General features: G+C 37.7%; 1 protein-coding gene across 1 annotated transcript; it reads right to left on the reverse strand.

Moving 5' to 3' along the window:
* Positions 1 to 771: 771 nt before the first annotated feature.
* On the reverse strand, positions 772 to 9,274 carry SUCNR1 (succinate receptor 1). The gene is made up of 3 exons (XM_080654803.1): positions 9,194 to 9,274; positions 3,611 to 3,676; positions 772 to 2,800 (listed from the first exon to the last, which is right to left on the reverse strand). The coding sequence occupies exons 1-3, from the start codon at positions 9,194 to 9,196 to the stop codon at positions 1,811 to 1,813; spliced, it is 1,059 nt and encodes a 352-aa protein (XP_080510929.1). The 5' UTR covers positions 9,197 to 9,274; the 3' UTR covers positions 772 to 1,810.
* Between the last annotated feature and the right edge of the window lie 4,945 nt (positions 9,275 to 14,219).

The following is a 14,219-nucleotide window of genomic DNA, read 5'->3' on the forward strand; positions in this document are numbered from 1 at the left end:
GTTGCATATAATAAGTGAATTATTACATGATACTTGTTTAACTTTAAAAAGCACTGTTTTCCCCCTGAATTTGTTTTGTGGCATGGAATGGTGTCTCAACATCCTGAGATCATCTATATTGATATGTACATAAATATTCCTCTTACTCTATAATTTCATGAAATGTATTTTGTTTAAAACATTTCCTCCAATGGTCTTAAGTAATGTCCTATGCAAACAAGGCTCAATCAAGATGTGAGTCACTCTCTTTAAGATCCAAATTTTCCTTGTAAATTATCCTAGTGCTTGTGAAATAACTAGAGGCCTGGTTCATGAAAATTCATGCACTGAAGGGGGGGTCCCTCAGCCTGGCCTGCCCCCTTTCATAGTCTGGGAGCCCTCAGGGGTGGGAGGCAACCCAGCGATCAGGGGAAGGCGACACCCCCATCACACTTCTGCTGCTGCCACTGCCTGCAGTGCAAGCCTCAGGCAGCCCTGGGCGACTGGGCAGCCACTATCCGAGGCTTGCCTGCACCTTGGGCCAACCCTGGGCAGCTGGGGGCACTGAAGGGACTGGGGGACTCTGGAGGTAGGCGCATGGAGTGGCCAGACCACCTAAGGGCGGGCCTGGCCGTGCCGCATGCTTGCCGCTCCCGCAGGGTTGAGGGGACTGGGCATTACCATCTTCTGGCTGTGGGTGCTGCCATCTTTGAGGGCATGGCAGGCAATTAGCATATCCCCTCCTTATTGGTTGTGGGCACCACCATCTTTGTGAGGGTGTGACAGTCAATTAGCATATTCCTTCTTTATTAGATAGGATGTATCTGGGGGGGTGGGGTTTGAGAGGAGAAAAACTATGATTTTTACTCCAGAATGGAAAATTAAGCCAACAAATTCTGGTATTAACATTTCAGTTCCTCTTATTTGCTGGTTTTTATAATATCCATATACTTTAAGGTTTACTATTTAATCAAGAGCAGCAAGACTAATAAACTTTAATATAGTTCCATGCAGTGATGATCAAAGTGTGATAATTAAATGCCAGATGGCACCATAATCACACAGTCTACTCACTTTTGTGATGTTTTTCTTGCTTTGGGTTTCCTGATAGGCACTTTGTGTTCTATAACTCTGAGGTTTTTGCAATTGTCTTTGGTATCTCTTTCTAGTATTCTGGTAAAATCATTTACCTCTAAATTCCCTAACAATCATGCTCAAACATTCCTTTCCCTTTGCTGAAATATCTCTATTCAATATGATTATTTACACCATAAACCGGACAACAAGAAGGAGAACTGAGCCAATTCATGATCAGTGTAAAGGGATATATAAGCATCCTTGAACTTGTTTTACTGCTTTGCTGCTCATTATTGTTACTCTTTACTTTAAATGTGCTTAAGAGTACAACTTCTAGCAATAATACTCAATAATGTATGTAAAATCTGCTATTCAATTCTCACATAAAGTTATAGGATGGTATGAATAAGAAAAACAATAGAGAATTTTGCCAAAACAATTTCTTTTTACAGTCCAACCAATGATTAAATTCAGACTTGCTACTTGATCTAGCTTCTGTTCTTCTTACACTGATTGAGGTATTATATCTTCTAGGATTTTGAATTTATATGACGAAATATTCCTGCTTGTCCAACTTCTTTCAACTTGTAAGTGAACAAATAAATTCTTCTCATCCTCTTCATTTTTTATCTCTGGGTACACCACGTCTTTAAATCAGGGGCGGATCTGTGACCCGCTCTGGTTTATGTCCGAGTCCATCCAACTCTAACTGGCCTCCAACAGCTCGCATAAAACGTTCTGTTCCGCAGGCACCTCACTCTTTTCTGAATGAAAACACGAGTCCGTTGGCACATCTTCTAAAGCACGCAAGGGATTTAAAGTGCTGCCTCAGCTTACTCGTCAGCATCTCCCTGAAGTGATCCCCCACAAGGAAATAGAAGAGGGGGTTGATGACACTGTTCAGGAAGGCCAAGGGCCTCGTCACGATGTATAAGGAGTGGATGATGACGTCGGTGCACTGGGGCTGCGTCCAGTTCCACAGCCGCGAAGCGATCCGCAGGTTCCGCAGGACGTGGTAGGGCGTGAAAAGCACAGAGAAAATCACGACTGCCAATATGACTAAGTTGAGAGGCTTTTCAAAGGGCAGAGTGGGAGCCTGCGGCCTGACTCTCTGCTTTAGGAAGACAGCGATCTTGAAATAAAAGAAGCACATCACGAAAAGAGGAACGAGGAACCCCGAGAAGGTAAGGCACATGCTGTAAATGAAGCTGTACCTGGCGTCCCCAGAACTTGCATAATCCCTACACCTGGTGCTATTGTCACCTGTACCGGGATTTATAAAGAGAAGCATGGGCAGGAGCTCTAAGGTCACCAAAACCCAAATGGCCAAAGAGATTAAAACAGCAAACTCTTTCTTTTGCAGAAGGTGTTCTCGGAAAGGGTAATTCATGAGCAGGTAGCGATCAATGCTGATGCAAGTGAGGAAGAGAATGCTGGTGTAGAGGTTGGCATGAAGCATGTATCGGTTGCTGATGCAGAGCACGTCTCCATATGTCCATTTGTCAAGGGCATAACTCTTTATCAGCAGGGGCAGTGTGCACAGGAAAGCGAAGTCAGAGATAGAGAGGTTAAAGAGATAGACGTTACTACTGTTCCAGTTCTTCAGACAGAAGAGGTAGCCGAAAACCACAAGGCTATTCCCAAGGACTCCCACAATGAACTCAATCCCATAAAAAACGGAAAGGTAGTATTTTCCTAGGGCAGCCTCTGCTTCCAGCCAGTTTTTGCAAGATGCATTCCATGCCTAAAGAAGAGACAGAAAATATAAGGATGAAACACGAGAGTATGGCTAAGGACATAATTGCACTTAACATAATAATATCTCTAAAATAACTCTCAAAAAAGTTGACCATATGGAGAGTGGTTTACATTAGTAAGGAGTACACATGTATATGCATGTATATGTCACTAATGTTTCAAAATATATTTATTAATACCTTTGAACTGTGCTAGCCAGTGGGAATAACAACAATGAATGAAAGTTTCTAATTTCAAACAATTTATAATATCTTGAGAAGAATCAGAAATTGAAAAAAAATAACTGTATACAATAAAAGGTGGGGGGTTATAGTTGTTTGTATGGAAAATAATACAATAATCTACCTAATAAAAAAGTAACATGCTAATTGACCATAACTTCATGATGCCCACCAGCCAATCAGGAGTGAGTATGCAAATCAACCCAACAAAGATGGAAGGTTAATTTGCATACACAGGCACCGAGCCGGCAGGTGAGAAGGCAGAAAGGCTGCTCTGGGCTGGAGCGGAAAGGCTACTCTGGCCAGAGCCAAGGTGGTGCCAGCAGCCAGGGGAATGAAGGCCCATTCTTGCACGAATCTTCATTTGTGCATCAGGCCACTAGTTAATAAATAATAATACAAGAATAAACTCTGTGTTTCACATACTCACAACAGTCAACCTACTTTTGCCCCACCCTATATATGATAAAGAATATTCCAGACATTAGGAAAGGCACATAGAGGATTTGAAAACTGCAAAGACACCAATGAAAAGTGCAGTGAAGTGAGTGAAGAGGAACGTTTCCAGGACCTACCATGGTCCCCAGCACACTGTAGTTGTCTGGCAAATTCTGCTGAGTTAAATTAGATTGAATCATAATCTAGAAGAGGAAATAAGGATTGTTATAACTCCAGTCTTGACCTTTCAATAGCTCTTACTTTGTTTCTATAAGTATTATGCTTATTTTATTCATGAAATGAAAATCCAGTTTTAACACATGATTTTTTACAGTCTAACATATAAAGCTGAAAATCTTAGTAATAATAATAACAGCAGCCACTATTTAGTGAAAGCTTATAGTGTACCAGGCACTGTACTCACCACTGTTATTATTTTCATTTTACACATGAAGTCACTGAGGCTTGGAAAATTAAGTATCTTCCTCAGGTTTTTACATCTAATAAAATACCTCCATCGTAGCATCTTCTAAATAGGGGTCATAAAAATAAGCAACCTGATTCATTCAACCCACATATATCTCGCTCACCTGTCATGTTTTCTCTTGTATGAGAACAGATTGTTTCTGGTTGAGCACGGTACTTAAAGAATTTGAGTTTCTTAAAAATGTACTGAAGTATCATTATTAAATATTGAATCCTACTTATTTCTAGTGAGGAAAAAAGCAAGATTGAAAATAGAATTTTCCAAAAATCTCTTTGTCATATAGAACTCTGTGTGCTAGTTGTTGCAACCAAATGATTCTTTCAATATGAGTATTATGGTAAATAGAGCAAAATAAGGTCAAATGACCTGAACTGCTTTTTCTGGGAAACATGAAAATACTGAGTAGAATTCGCTATCCTGAAAGCATCTGGAAAATTCCTATCTTTTGTCAAATTTAAGTGGTCTTCTTCAGTAAAAGATTGCTGGTGTTTTGAGAGTATTTTATTTATGAAAACAATTCATTGGAATTGTAGATATGACAAATTCAATATTTTGATGTTATTTTAATCACTCTTTAAAACATCGTAAGTTCCTCTGAGCCTCTCCTCAAGTCTTCCCAGGGCAACATGCCACTGAGGTCAACTCTAGACAAAGCTGGATAGGAACTTCCTTGGGCAGCAGACACTTGAATGCTGCTGAAGAACTGAGCAAGTTGGCTTATCTCCATCTTTGAGTGTATCTGATTCTACTGCTCTACTGCTTTCTCACATCTCCAGGAATTTATGACATTTCTCAATTTCATATCTTTCCCAATTTTTCAAACCACTTCTACCTACTCTCCCTACTCCTCATTAGCAGATGTTTTTGTCTTCGAGTTCCCTGAGGGACAGCCCATTCATGGATGTCCACTCTCTGGTTCCGGCCTCTGTACCTGTCTTCTCCTTCCTTCCGGTGACAATAGAGAATGTCTATTCCTCTGGGCTTACTCCAGATCCAACCCATTCCCAAATTCTCAGGATTGCTAACTGTTACCCAAACACTCTTTCCTGTCTCTTCAGCCTTCTTCTGCTCAGCTACATCTTTTCCATTGGCATATAAGCACTCTCTCTTGTCTTAAAAATAAAGAGCAGACATTAACAACTCTCCCTGGTTTCAAAGGTTTCTCTCATTAGCTTGAATTACAACGAAGAGCTGTCTTCACTAATTGCTTTGATATCCTGATATCCCATTCCCTTTACTACAATTGGCTTCTGAGCCACCACACAACCAGAACAGCTTCCACTTTGCTCAACCCAATGGTCATTTTTCACTACTAGTCTTCTTTCTTGACTTCCCAGCTATTTTTTATACCATGATTTCTGGAAATACTCTCTTCCTTTACCGTTTATGAAATGACAATTTCCTAATTTTCCTTTTTTTTTTTTTGCCTTGTTCTTTGCAGGCTCTTTTTAAGCCTTCTTGACCTAAGTGTTAAATGTTGAGTTCCTCAAGGCTCAGTACTGAACTTCTTTATCTAGACGCTGCATGAATGAACTCATCCACTTTCTAGCTTTAATGATCATCCATATATCAGCTCTCAAATGTATATCAAAGCCTGGGCCTGTCTTATAAGTGTTAGTTATGTATACTTACTGCCACTGATGCATCACTTACAGGCATCTCTGCCCACAGAAATCCTGTACTAAACTCTTCAACTCCCTTCCTGATACTGTTATACCTCTACCTAACACCATTTCCCCAGGCCATTTTACCTTAAAAATATAAAAACATCCTTGAAGTCACCTATAGCTTACCTTCAATTACAAATAAACTACCAGATCACATAGTCTGTAATGTACTGATATTTCTCAAGTGCATTTCTATTGCTTCACACCTTCATCACCAGCCTCGTCCTGGCCACCGTCATCTCTATCTTGGATTGTATTATATCCTCCTATAGTCTCCTCACATCTCTGTACCCCTTTCAATCTGCCTCCAACATGATAGCTAAACGATATTTAAAAACTACAACCAAAATTCTGATCATATTACTCTCCTCAACCAAAATGCTTAAATGACTTTCCACTAAAGGAATAAACTCCAAAACCTGTCATGGGGACCTCACAGCATGAACTGGCTCCTGTACTCCACTTCAGCCTCACCTAGCATAACTCACTTCCTTGCTCATCTTCCTTCCTCTTCTTTTAGGGCACAGAAAAGATTCCTCACATTCAGTTCATTGAATTTCTTTTCACTGACCTTCCCCACTGTGGTTCTTGCCCCATAACATATTCTGTCTTACATCTACACTTCTCTCAGATATCAGTTTAAGTGTGGGTTTCCCAACATAGCCTCTCTGACCCAGCAGTCTAAATTAGATCCTCACATTTTATGCTCTCATTTTATACTGAGCTTCTTTTAACACTTCCCTCAACTTTATCTTACTCATAGTGGATCTCCTAGACCTGGCACAGTGACTACTAGATAGTAGATGACCTATAAATACTTGCTGAGTGGAGAGATTATAATATAAACACTTGACTGTTTAGAAAATATTTTTATAAATATTTTCTTCATGATCAAATCTGTAGTAAGTCCACCAAATTAAGCCCATTGCTCTATTTTACTATAAAAGCTGACACTGCAAATAATATGACTAATATTCAAAAATGGCAATTGTAATAGTGGTAGGTGTGATTTAGATACACATTGGAAGAAAGAAAAATTGAATATATATTTTCTAGGATCACTTTTATAAATGAAGGATAATTAAAGACTTAGGAGTTCACATCTGAAATTAATAAACACTTAAACATTAGAAAGTCAAGGACATGTACCAAAGTATTAATAGTTTTATCAGTAGTGACAAGATTCCAGATGATTTTTATAGTGTGCATTCTCCTTTTGATTTATCTGGACTTTTTTTATTTTCCCCTTATCAGCTTGTATTTAGTAATATTAAAAATTCTTAGGAATACAAGAAAAAGGCTAAATTTTTAAAAAGGTATTTTTAAAACAATAAGCTTTATTTTCACACCAACGCTAAGTTTTCACTATTACTTCTAACTCTATTCCTAGCTGCTTCCAATTCCACGACTTCTGGACGCTCTCTTCCTTGCCTTCTATGACTGGCAGTCTCCTGTTGTCCTTTCTCTCTTTATAGACTTTTCTGTGGTCTAATCCTTGCTTGCCCAACCTTTAAATGTAGCTCTTCAAAGTTCAGTTCTGGGCAACTTAGTTATTTTGGGAATACTTAAAAAACTGGTGTACACTCTCAAATGAATATTAAGACAATAGAAAGTTTTTAATACAAAAAAAGTATTTGTTTCATTTTTCAGTTTCCTTTTTTTCTAGTTATAAGTCTTACTTTTCCGCCTAGTCAGTTCTTAAACGTACTGAACTGACTTATGTCAGTAGCGTACGTGCAGCACAAAAGTTGGGCTGCCATGAAAGAAAAGACAGCTATAACTAGAAGGCAGATTTTCCAATAGTTAGCACTCAGCCAAGGGGAAGCCATGGATTCCTCTGTTTTTGAGTTGTCCACTGGGATTGGAAATTAGGGAGAAAGCAGGGATAGAAAATATCAGGACTGAAATAAGAAAAATGAATGGGTAGACAACTTTGACCTGCTTTTCAGAGTGGTTCCTTCATTATTTGAAAAACCCCACAACAAAAACATTTTATTATGTAACACACACTCAGAAAATGCAGAGAGGAAAAAGAAGAAGTCAAAATTTCTGTAAACCAATGAACCTTAATTTTTGGATATCATCCTACAGTTTAATATTTATTTGAATTTATTTTTATAGAAGTATGATGTGTTTCAATCTGCTTTTGATAGATTTATTTTATTTAAAAATATTATTCCTAAATTCATAATACTAATAAATTGTGGTTTTATAAATGTAAGTCTGTCTAATATTTTCAAACCAGTTTAACCTCACCAGGATCCACAATTTCCAGGGTAAGAGATTCCAAGTTTGATGATGCTTGTAGTTAAGTGAGTTCTTAGTGTGGCCATTACAATTCTACAAATTGATGAAATAAGCTGGTCCTTTAAGGAAAATTTTCAATTGAAGGGAAATTTCCTCATGAAAAATTAATACTCTCTCTTCCACTTTCTAGTGGTTGATTTTTAATTTTTAGAAAATAAAAATTGTTATAAATGATTTGGACAAATTATTTGAAGAGGTTTTTAGATATTGGCAATTAAAGTAAAATCTTTAATTATTTATTTAAAATTATACCTATACTTGTTACAATTATTAAACTACAAGGAATATTAATTTCACTCACATAAGCAGTTCTTAATTTTAACCTGACAATATGTTTCTTTCACTTTGATTATATTCAGCCTTTTAAAGGTGTATGCTTTTGAAACAAATTAAAAACATATTTGATAACTTAATAACTTAAATTGTTTTCCTTATATTCATCATAATAAAGAACATTTATGAATTATTAATTCTTAATTGTTTTATTAAGCCAAATTTATAGTAATATGAGTATACTTTTATGAAATTGTTTTTTCATTAATAATCCATTTGAATAAAGAACATATTTACACTGACAAGATATATAATTTAATGTTGATAACTTGATATATATTATATATTGCAGAAAATATACCAGAAGTCAAAGGATTAAAATGTTACAGTATGGTGTCAAATTGTGTTTTTTTTTAATTTCTTAAAAATAACTCACCAATTATAAAACATTTTGGAATATATAATAGCATGATTTCTGCAATTTTCCCTTTTGCCCTAGTGAGTTATATTCTTGAATAATGCCATTTTTACAAACACAATTGGTAAATTTAAATTTTAATATTTCCTCTAGCACATTATTTTCTATATATAATATATATGATATTTGTTTCATATGATTTAAAAACTTTACATTTTTTCAAGTAGTTATATTTATTTAAATAATTCTCATTCCTTTTTTTTTATGAAATATAAGTTACCAAGACATAAGCAAATACAATAAACCTCTTAGAAGAAAATAAATTTAGTATTTGGCCATTTAAACAAGGCATTACATTTGTTAAAAAATAAATGTAAAGGAAAAATATATGACTTCCTTTCAGTTTCTTTTGCTGCCTTACATGTACATATGAACAACAGTTCAGACAGTTCATTTAAACATTGCTTTAAACCTTAATTGCACACAAGACACTTTTTAAAGAAACCCCTAACAAACAGTATTTATTTACTTTAAATACCTGGACAACATGAGTTACATTGCAACTTACCATTCTGTTGGAAAGTCCTGATCCCTTGACAGAAATCCTTTGCCAGCAACTTGATGCAGCTTCTGACCCAGTGCTGTGCCTCTAGACATAGTGAGTGCATTGTGATTTGCGTATCATGCAGCCAAGATGAATAATTCAAAAGTCAAGGAATAATTTACTCAGTCAAACCTCCAAGCCAAGTTCAAGTAAGGGAACTTCCTGTAAAGTCCAGACACAAAACAAATTGCTCATTTCACAAATAGCTCTTGAAAAGACTCCCGTTGAAATATTTTTATTTTCTATCAAAACAACAGAAAAGCATGTGTTATTTTTATGTTTACTTGCATATTTAAAAGTTAGTACTGTTTATGTTGGGTATACAATTGCTTTTGCTTTTATAAAACCGGTTTTTAAAAGACTGTATTGAGATATAACATACAGAACCATAAAATTCACCCATTATAAGTATATAGTTCATGATTTGTAGTAAATGCATAGTGTTGTACAACCATCACCACAATCTAACCTGTTTTTTTTTTATGTTGATGTTTTTTTCTTTTTATTGGATTTATTGGGGTGACACTGGTGAACAAAATTATACAGGTTTCAGGTGCACAATTCTACAACACATCATCTGTACAACACATCATCTGTATTGTGTGTTCACCACCCCAAGCCAAGTCTTGTCCATCACTCCTATACCCTCCTCCACTCTCCTCATCCTTGGTAATCACCACACTGTTGTCCAAGTCCATAAGTTTTTTTTTTTCCCTCTTTGTTTTATATTTTGTTCAATCCCTCCCTCTTCCCCCAGCCCACCCTCAGCTGTCAGCCTGCTCTCTATGTATGAGGCTGCCTCTATTTTGCTTGCTAGTTCATTCTGTTCTTTAGATTATGTATATGAATGAAATCATATGGTACTTGTCATTCTCTGACTGGCTTATTTCACTTAGCATAATTGTAGCATTATTTACTATAACCAACATTTGGAAGGATTCCAAGTGTCCATCAGAAATAAGTGGATGAAAAAGCAGTGGTAGCCCAGCCAGCGTGGCTCAGGAGGTCCTGGTTCTATTCCCTGTCAGTGCATGTGCCTAGGTTGCAGGCTTGATCCCACATGTGGGGTGTGCAGGAGGCAGCCGACTAATGATTCTCTCTCATCATTGATGTTTCTATCACCCTCTCCCTCACCCTATCTCTCTGAAATCAATAAAAAAATATATTTTTAAAAAAGCTTTGGTACATTTACACAATGGAATACTACTTAGCCATAAAAAAAGAAGAAAATCTTACCCTTTGTGACAGCATAGATGGACCTGGAGAGCTTCTGCTTTTTTTTTTTTTTTAATAGATAATTTTTGGTGAATTCTATATTGGGCATATAATAACAAAATATCTGCTATCAATAATTTTGGTGGAACTATAAAACAAAAACTATGGAAGCAAATCTGAATATATGTTCTGTCAGCATACTAGCAAAAGGGATACTAAGGTATTTCCCATTTTATTTTCTATTAGAGGCCCGGTGCACGAAATTCATGCATGGGAAGAAGGTCCCCTCAGCTCAGCCTGCACTCTCTTCAATCTGGGACCCCTCAGGACCTCTGGCTCCTAACCGCTCACCTACCTGCCAGCCTGATCCCCCTAACTGCTCTCCCCTGCCTGCCTGATCCTCTCTAACCTCCTCTGACTTGGCCCCACCAACATGGCTTTGTCAGGAAGGACATCTGGAAGGACATCCAGAAAGTTGTCCAGAAGATGTTCAGTCTAATTAGCATATTACCCTTTTATTAGTATAGATGCCACCTTGTCCTAAAAATGCAGGTTGTTCCCAGGTTTTCCTATCGTGGAAGGGGAACCCGCAGTAGCATCCTGGGTTCTGATCAGGGCTTATGCGCTTGTGCTTTATCTCAGCAGATGTGATTCCTAGAAGAAGACTCTTGGATGTACCTTGACATTTCTATAGAATTTGCCAAATCATCCTCCAAAAATGTTGAACCACTTTAAACTCCCACCAGCAGCCATGCATGTGCCCTCCGTCCCACTTTGATGCCAATATCATTGATTTCTCCCTAGACTAGAAGCTTCCCTCCTGTCAGCCAAGACTGCTTGGCACTTGAGCCAACCTCATTGTTCAGCTCGGGACTTGATTTCCCAAGATAGAATTATGGAGGAGGAAAAATAGTTTTCCTCTACCTTTCTGAGTTCTTAGTGGAGGCCCTTGTAATGAAAGACAGATCACCAAGAGAAAAACAAAAGTTCATTAACATGTGTACCTCGTGTATGTGTGGGAGATCCCAGGGAAAAATGAGTAACTCCCCAAGGTGGCTTAGAATGCAGATTTAAATACCTTCTTCCTAGGAAAAGGGGACGGGAGATGTCACCTCTTAGAGGATAGTAAATGATTTTTAGGAAAGATGAATGGGGGTGGGGGGAAATAGTTTGTAACAAAGTTTGGGTGTGATGTCAACTTCTACTCTCCTGTCCTATGACAGGAGTCAGTCTTCTTTGCCTGATGACACTTCTCCTGTCAAGGGGACCTATGACATTTAAGCTCCTTTTTTTTGGGGGGGGGGGTCCGATTTTAGGCAGATCAGGAGACTTCAGTGAAAACCTCTGCATGCATTTGCTGTTTTTCAAGCATCTTCAGCTCAAGATCATCAATATAACAACACAGCATATGTTGGGGTGGCATGTTCTCTGACCTTCAGAATAAACCTAACAAAAGTTTGTTTCCTCTCTCAGATGAATTGCCACATTAGTGTTATTTCCTGGAGACGGTATTTTGACCAGACCTTCCTGGGAGTGGTCATAACATACCCTGTGTTTGTAGAAAGATGTGGGCCACATCACTAAATAAACCAGGGGCAGTTTTCTCATCTTGTGGAAAGGGAGATAAAGTTATGATAGTTTATCTCTCTTTCCACAGGTTTCTTGTGGGTTTGTGTCTCCGCTGCCCCCTTCACCTCTCTGGCAGCCCCAGCACCTCGGCCCGGGCCTTGGGGCTGCTGGGTGCCAGGCCTGTGGGTTTGTGTCTCCGATCTGCGCACCCCCCCCCCCGCCCCCCGCAACAGGTCCGTGGTGGCGGGGCTTGGGGCTGCTGGGTGCCAGCCTCCCTGTGGGTTTTTGTCTCCCATCCGCCCTGGCAGCCCCAGCATCACCTGGCTGCTATGGGCCTCGCCATCTTGGTTGGGTTAATTTGCATACTCACTCCTATTGGCTGGTAGCATAGAGGAGGTATGGTCAATTTGCATGTTTCTCTTTTATTAGATAGGATGATCAAAATCAAGAGACATTAAAAAATACACCAGGTGGCTAGAGATTTGGGATAGAGGTGGTGTCTAAGTAAGATAACCTCAGCACCTGGTAATTCATACATTGGAGTCAATGTTCTGCATAGCACCTGGAAGCGCATCACCACAGTTTCAGACAGGAATTCCACCTGGCTTTACTGAGGATTATATTAGGTTTATATTCCAGTATACACTTGATCTACTTGATGTGAACCATAGGGTCTATGTCATGTCCCTAATTTAATTTGAATGATATGAAAGTTGAGCATTGAGTTAGCAGGGACAGGAAAAAGCCCAAAAGAACTCTACAAACGATATAAGCTTGGTCTAGGAAAGGAGCAGTAAAAATGGAGTGAAGTGGTTGGATTTAAGACCAGTGAAGTAAGACATAAGGATTGGGTGGGTAATAGGTTAGATGTATAGCATGAAGAAGAAGATGTGATCAGGAAGTTTTTGGCTTCAGAACCTATGCAGATCAGGCGCCAGTAATAAAGGTATAAATGATTTGGTTATGAAAGAGCTTTCTTAGGAACTCCACATCTTTAAATGCTTCACCCCCTCTGTAAACTCGATAACATTTTGATTTAGAGTCATCCTAATTATATTAATTTTGTGTATTTTATTATACTTGAACAAAGGTTAGCTTTAATCTTATAGTTACAAAACAGAAAATAAGGCTTTGCATGTGTAGGAAAATTTTGTGCATTAATAGAAAACTACACATTTTTTACCCATAGGGCACACCCCTTCACTTTATCTGATTCCCGTTGTAGGGAAGCTATTTTACAACTAGGTAGGTTGTAGAATAGTGAAAGCAATGGAAGTTTGGTCCTCTCTGGTATGTCCTCAATTCGTTCTCAGTTTTGCCTCAACTTGTATGTTTATTTCAACATTCCTGTTCTGTAAGGTTGTTCTTCGAAAAATATTCTTTTTAACCAGTTATAATATCTAGCTGGTTCTTTTGTTGATTTAGAGTAAAATAAAAATTTTAACATGTCCAGAAAAAAAAAGAAATTCTATATATTCCAGCCAGTCTTCCTAGTTACATTTCCCCTTCTTCAATATATGAGAGCCCAATTTTAGAAACTTAAATTATGTTATATCTATCTATACACATGTAGATATATATATCTACATATATATATTACACATGAATAAAATATAAATGTATTTATACATTAAATGTATGTGTATCTATTTCTTTATCAAATAGTATCTGTCATTTTTTGAGTTCTTATATTTCAGGTATTGCACTAAGCACCTTCATGCAATAAATGCTTGTAAAAACTCTCTGAGGTTGTTATTTTTTTTTTTTAACTTTTTCATTTGACATGTTAAAAATCTAAACCTCAAAGAGGGTAATTAACTTCCCCAAGATCACAGAATCTGTAAGAAGAGGGACGTGAGTTTAAATCTATATATTTTGATTATAAAATCACCAGCTCTGATTCTGAACTTCCTTACAAATTGAATAACAATACCTTTTATGTACATCAGTGATTAAATCAAAGTCCAAGCATTAATGACATTTTTTTTTTCAGAAATGCAGTTCTTTTAGACTTTTAGAGGAAAAATTAAAAAAAAAATAAAAAAACATCCACAGGTTTGGCTCAGTGGATGGAACATTGGCCTGCAGACCAAGGGGTTCAATTCTGGTCAAAGGGCAAGTGCCCAGGTTGTAGGCTCAATCCCCAGTAGGGGACATGCAGGAGGCAACCAATAGGTGATTCTCTCTCATCATTGATGACTCTATC

This window comes from Plecotus auritus, assembly GCF_963455305.1.
Source record: "Plecotus auritus genome assembly, chromosome: 2".
Taxonomy (NCBI): Eukaryota; Metazoa; Chordata; class Mammalia; order Chiroptera; family Vespertilionidae; genus Plecotus; species Plecotus auritus.

What these genes read in the sequence shown, in the direction of transcription:
- SUCNR1 (XM_080654803.1), bottom strand. An exon ending in ACAGTGTGCTGGGGACCATG is followed by an intron (nt 2,801 to 3,610) that starts GTAGGTCCTGGA and finishes TCTCTTCTTTAG; the next exon opens with GCATGGAATGCATCTTGCAA.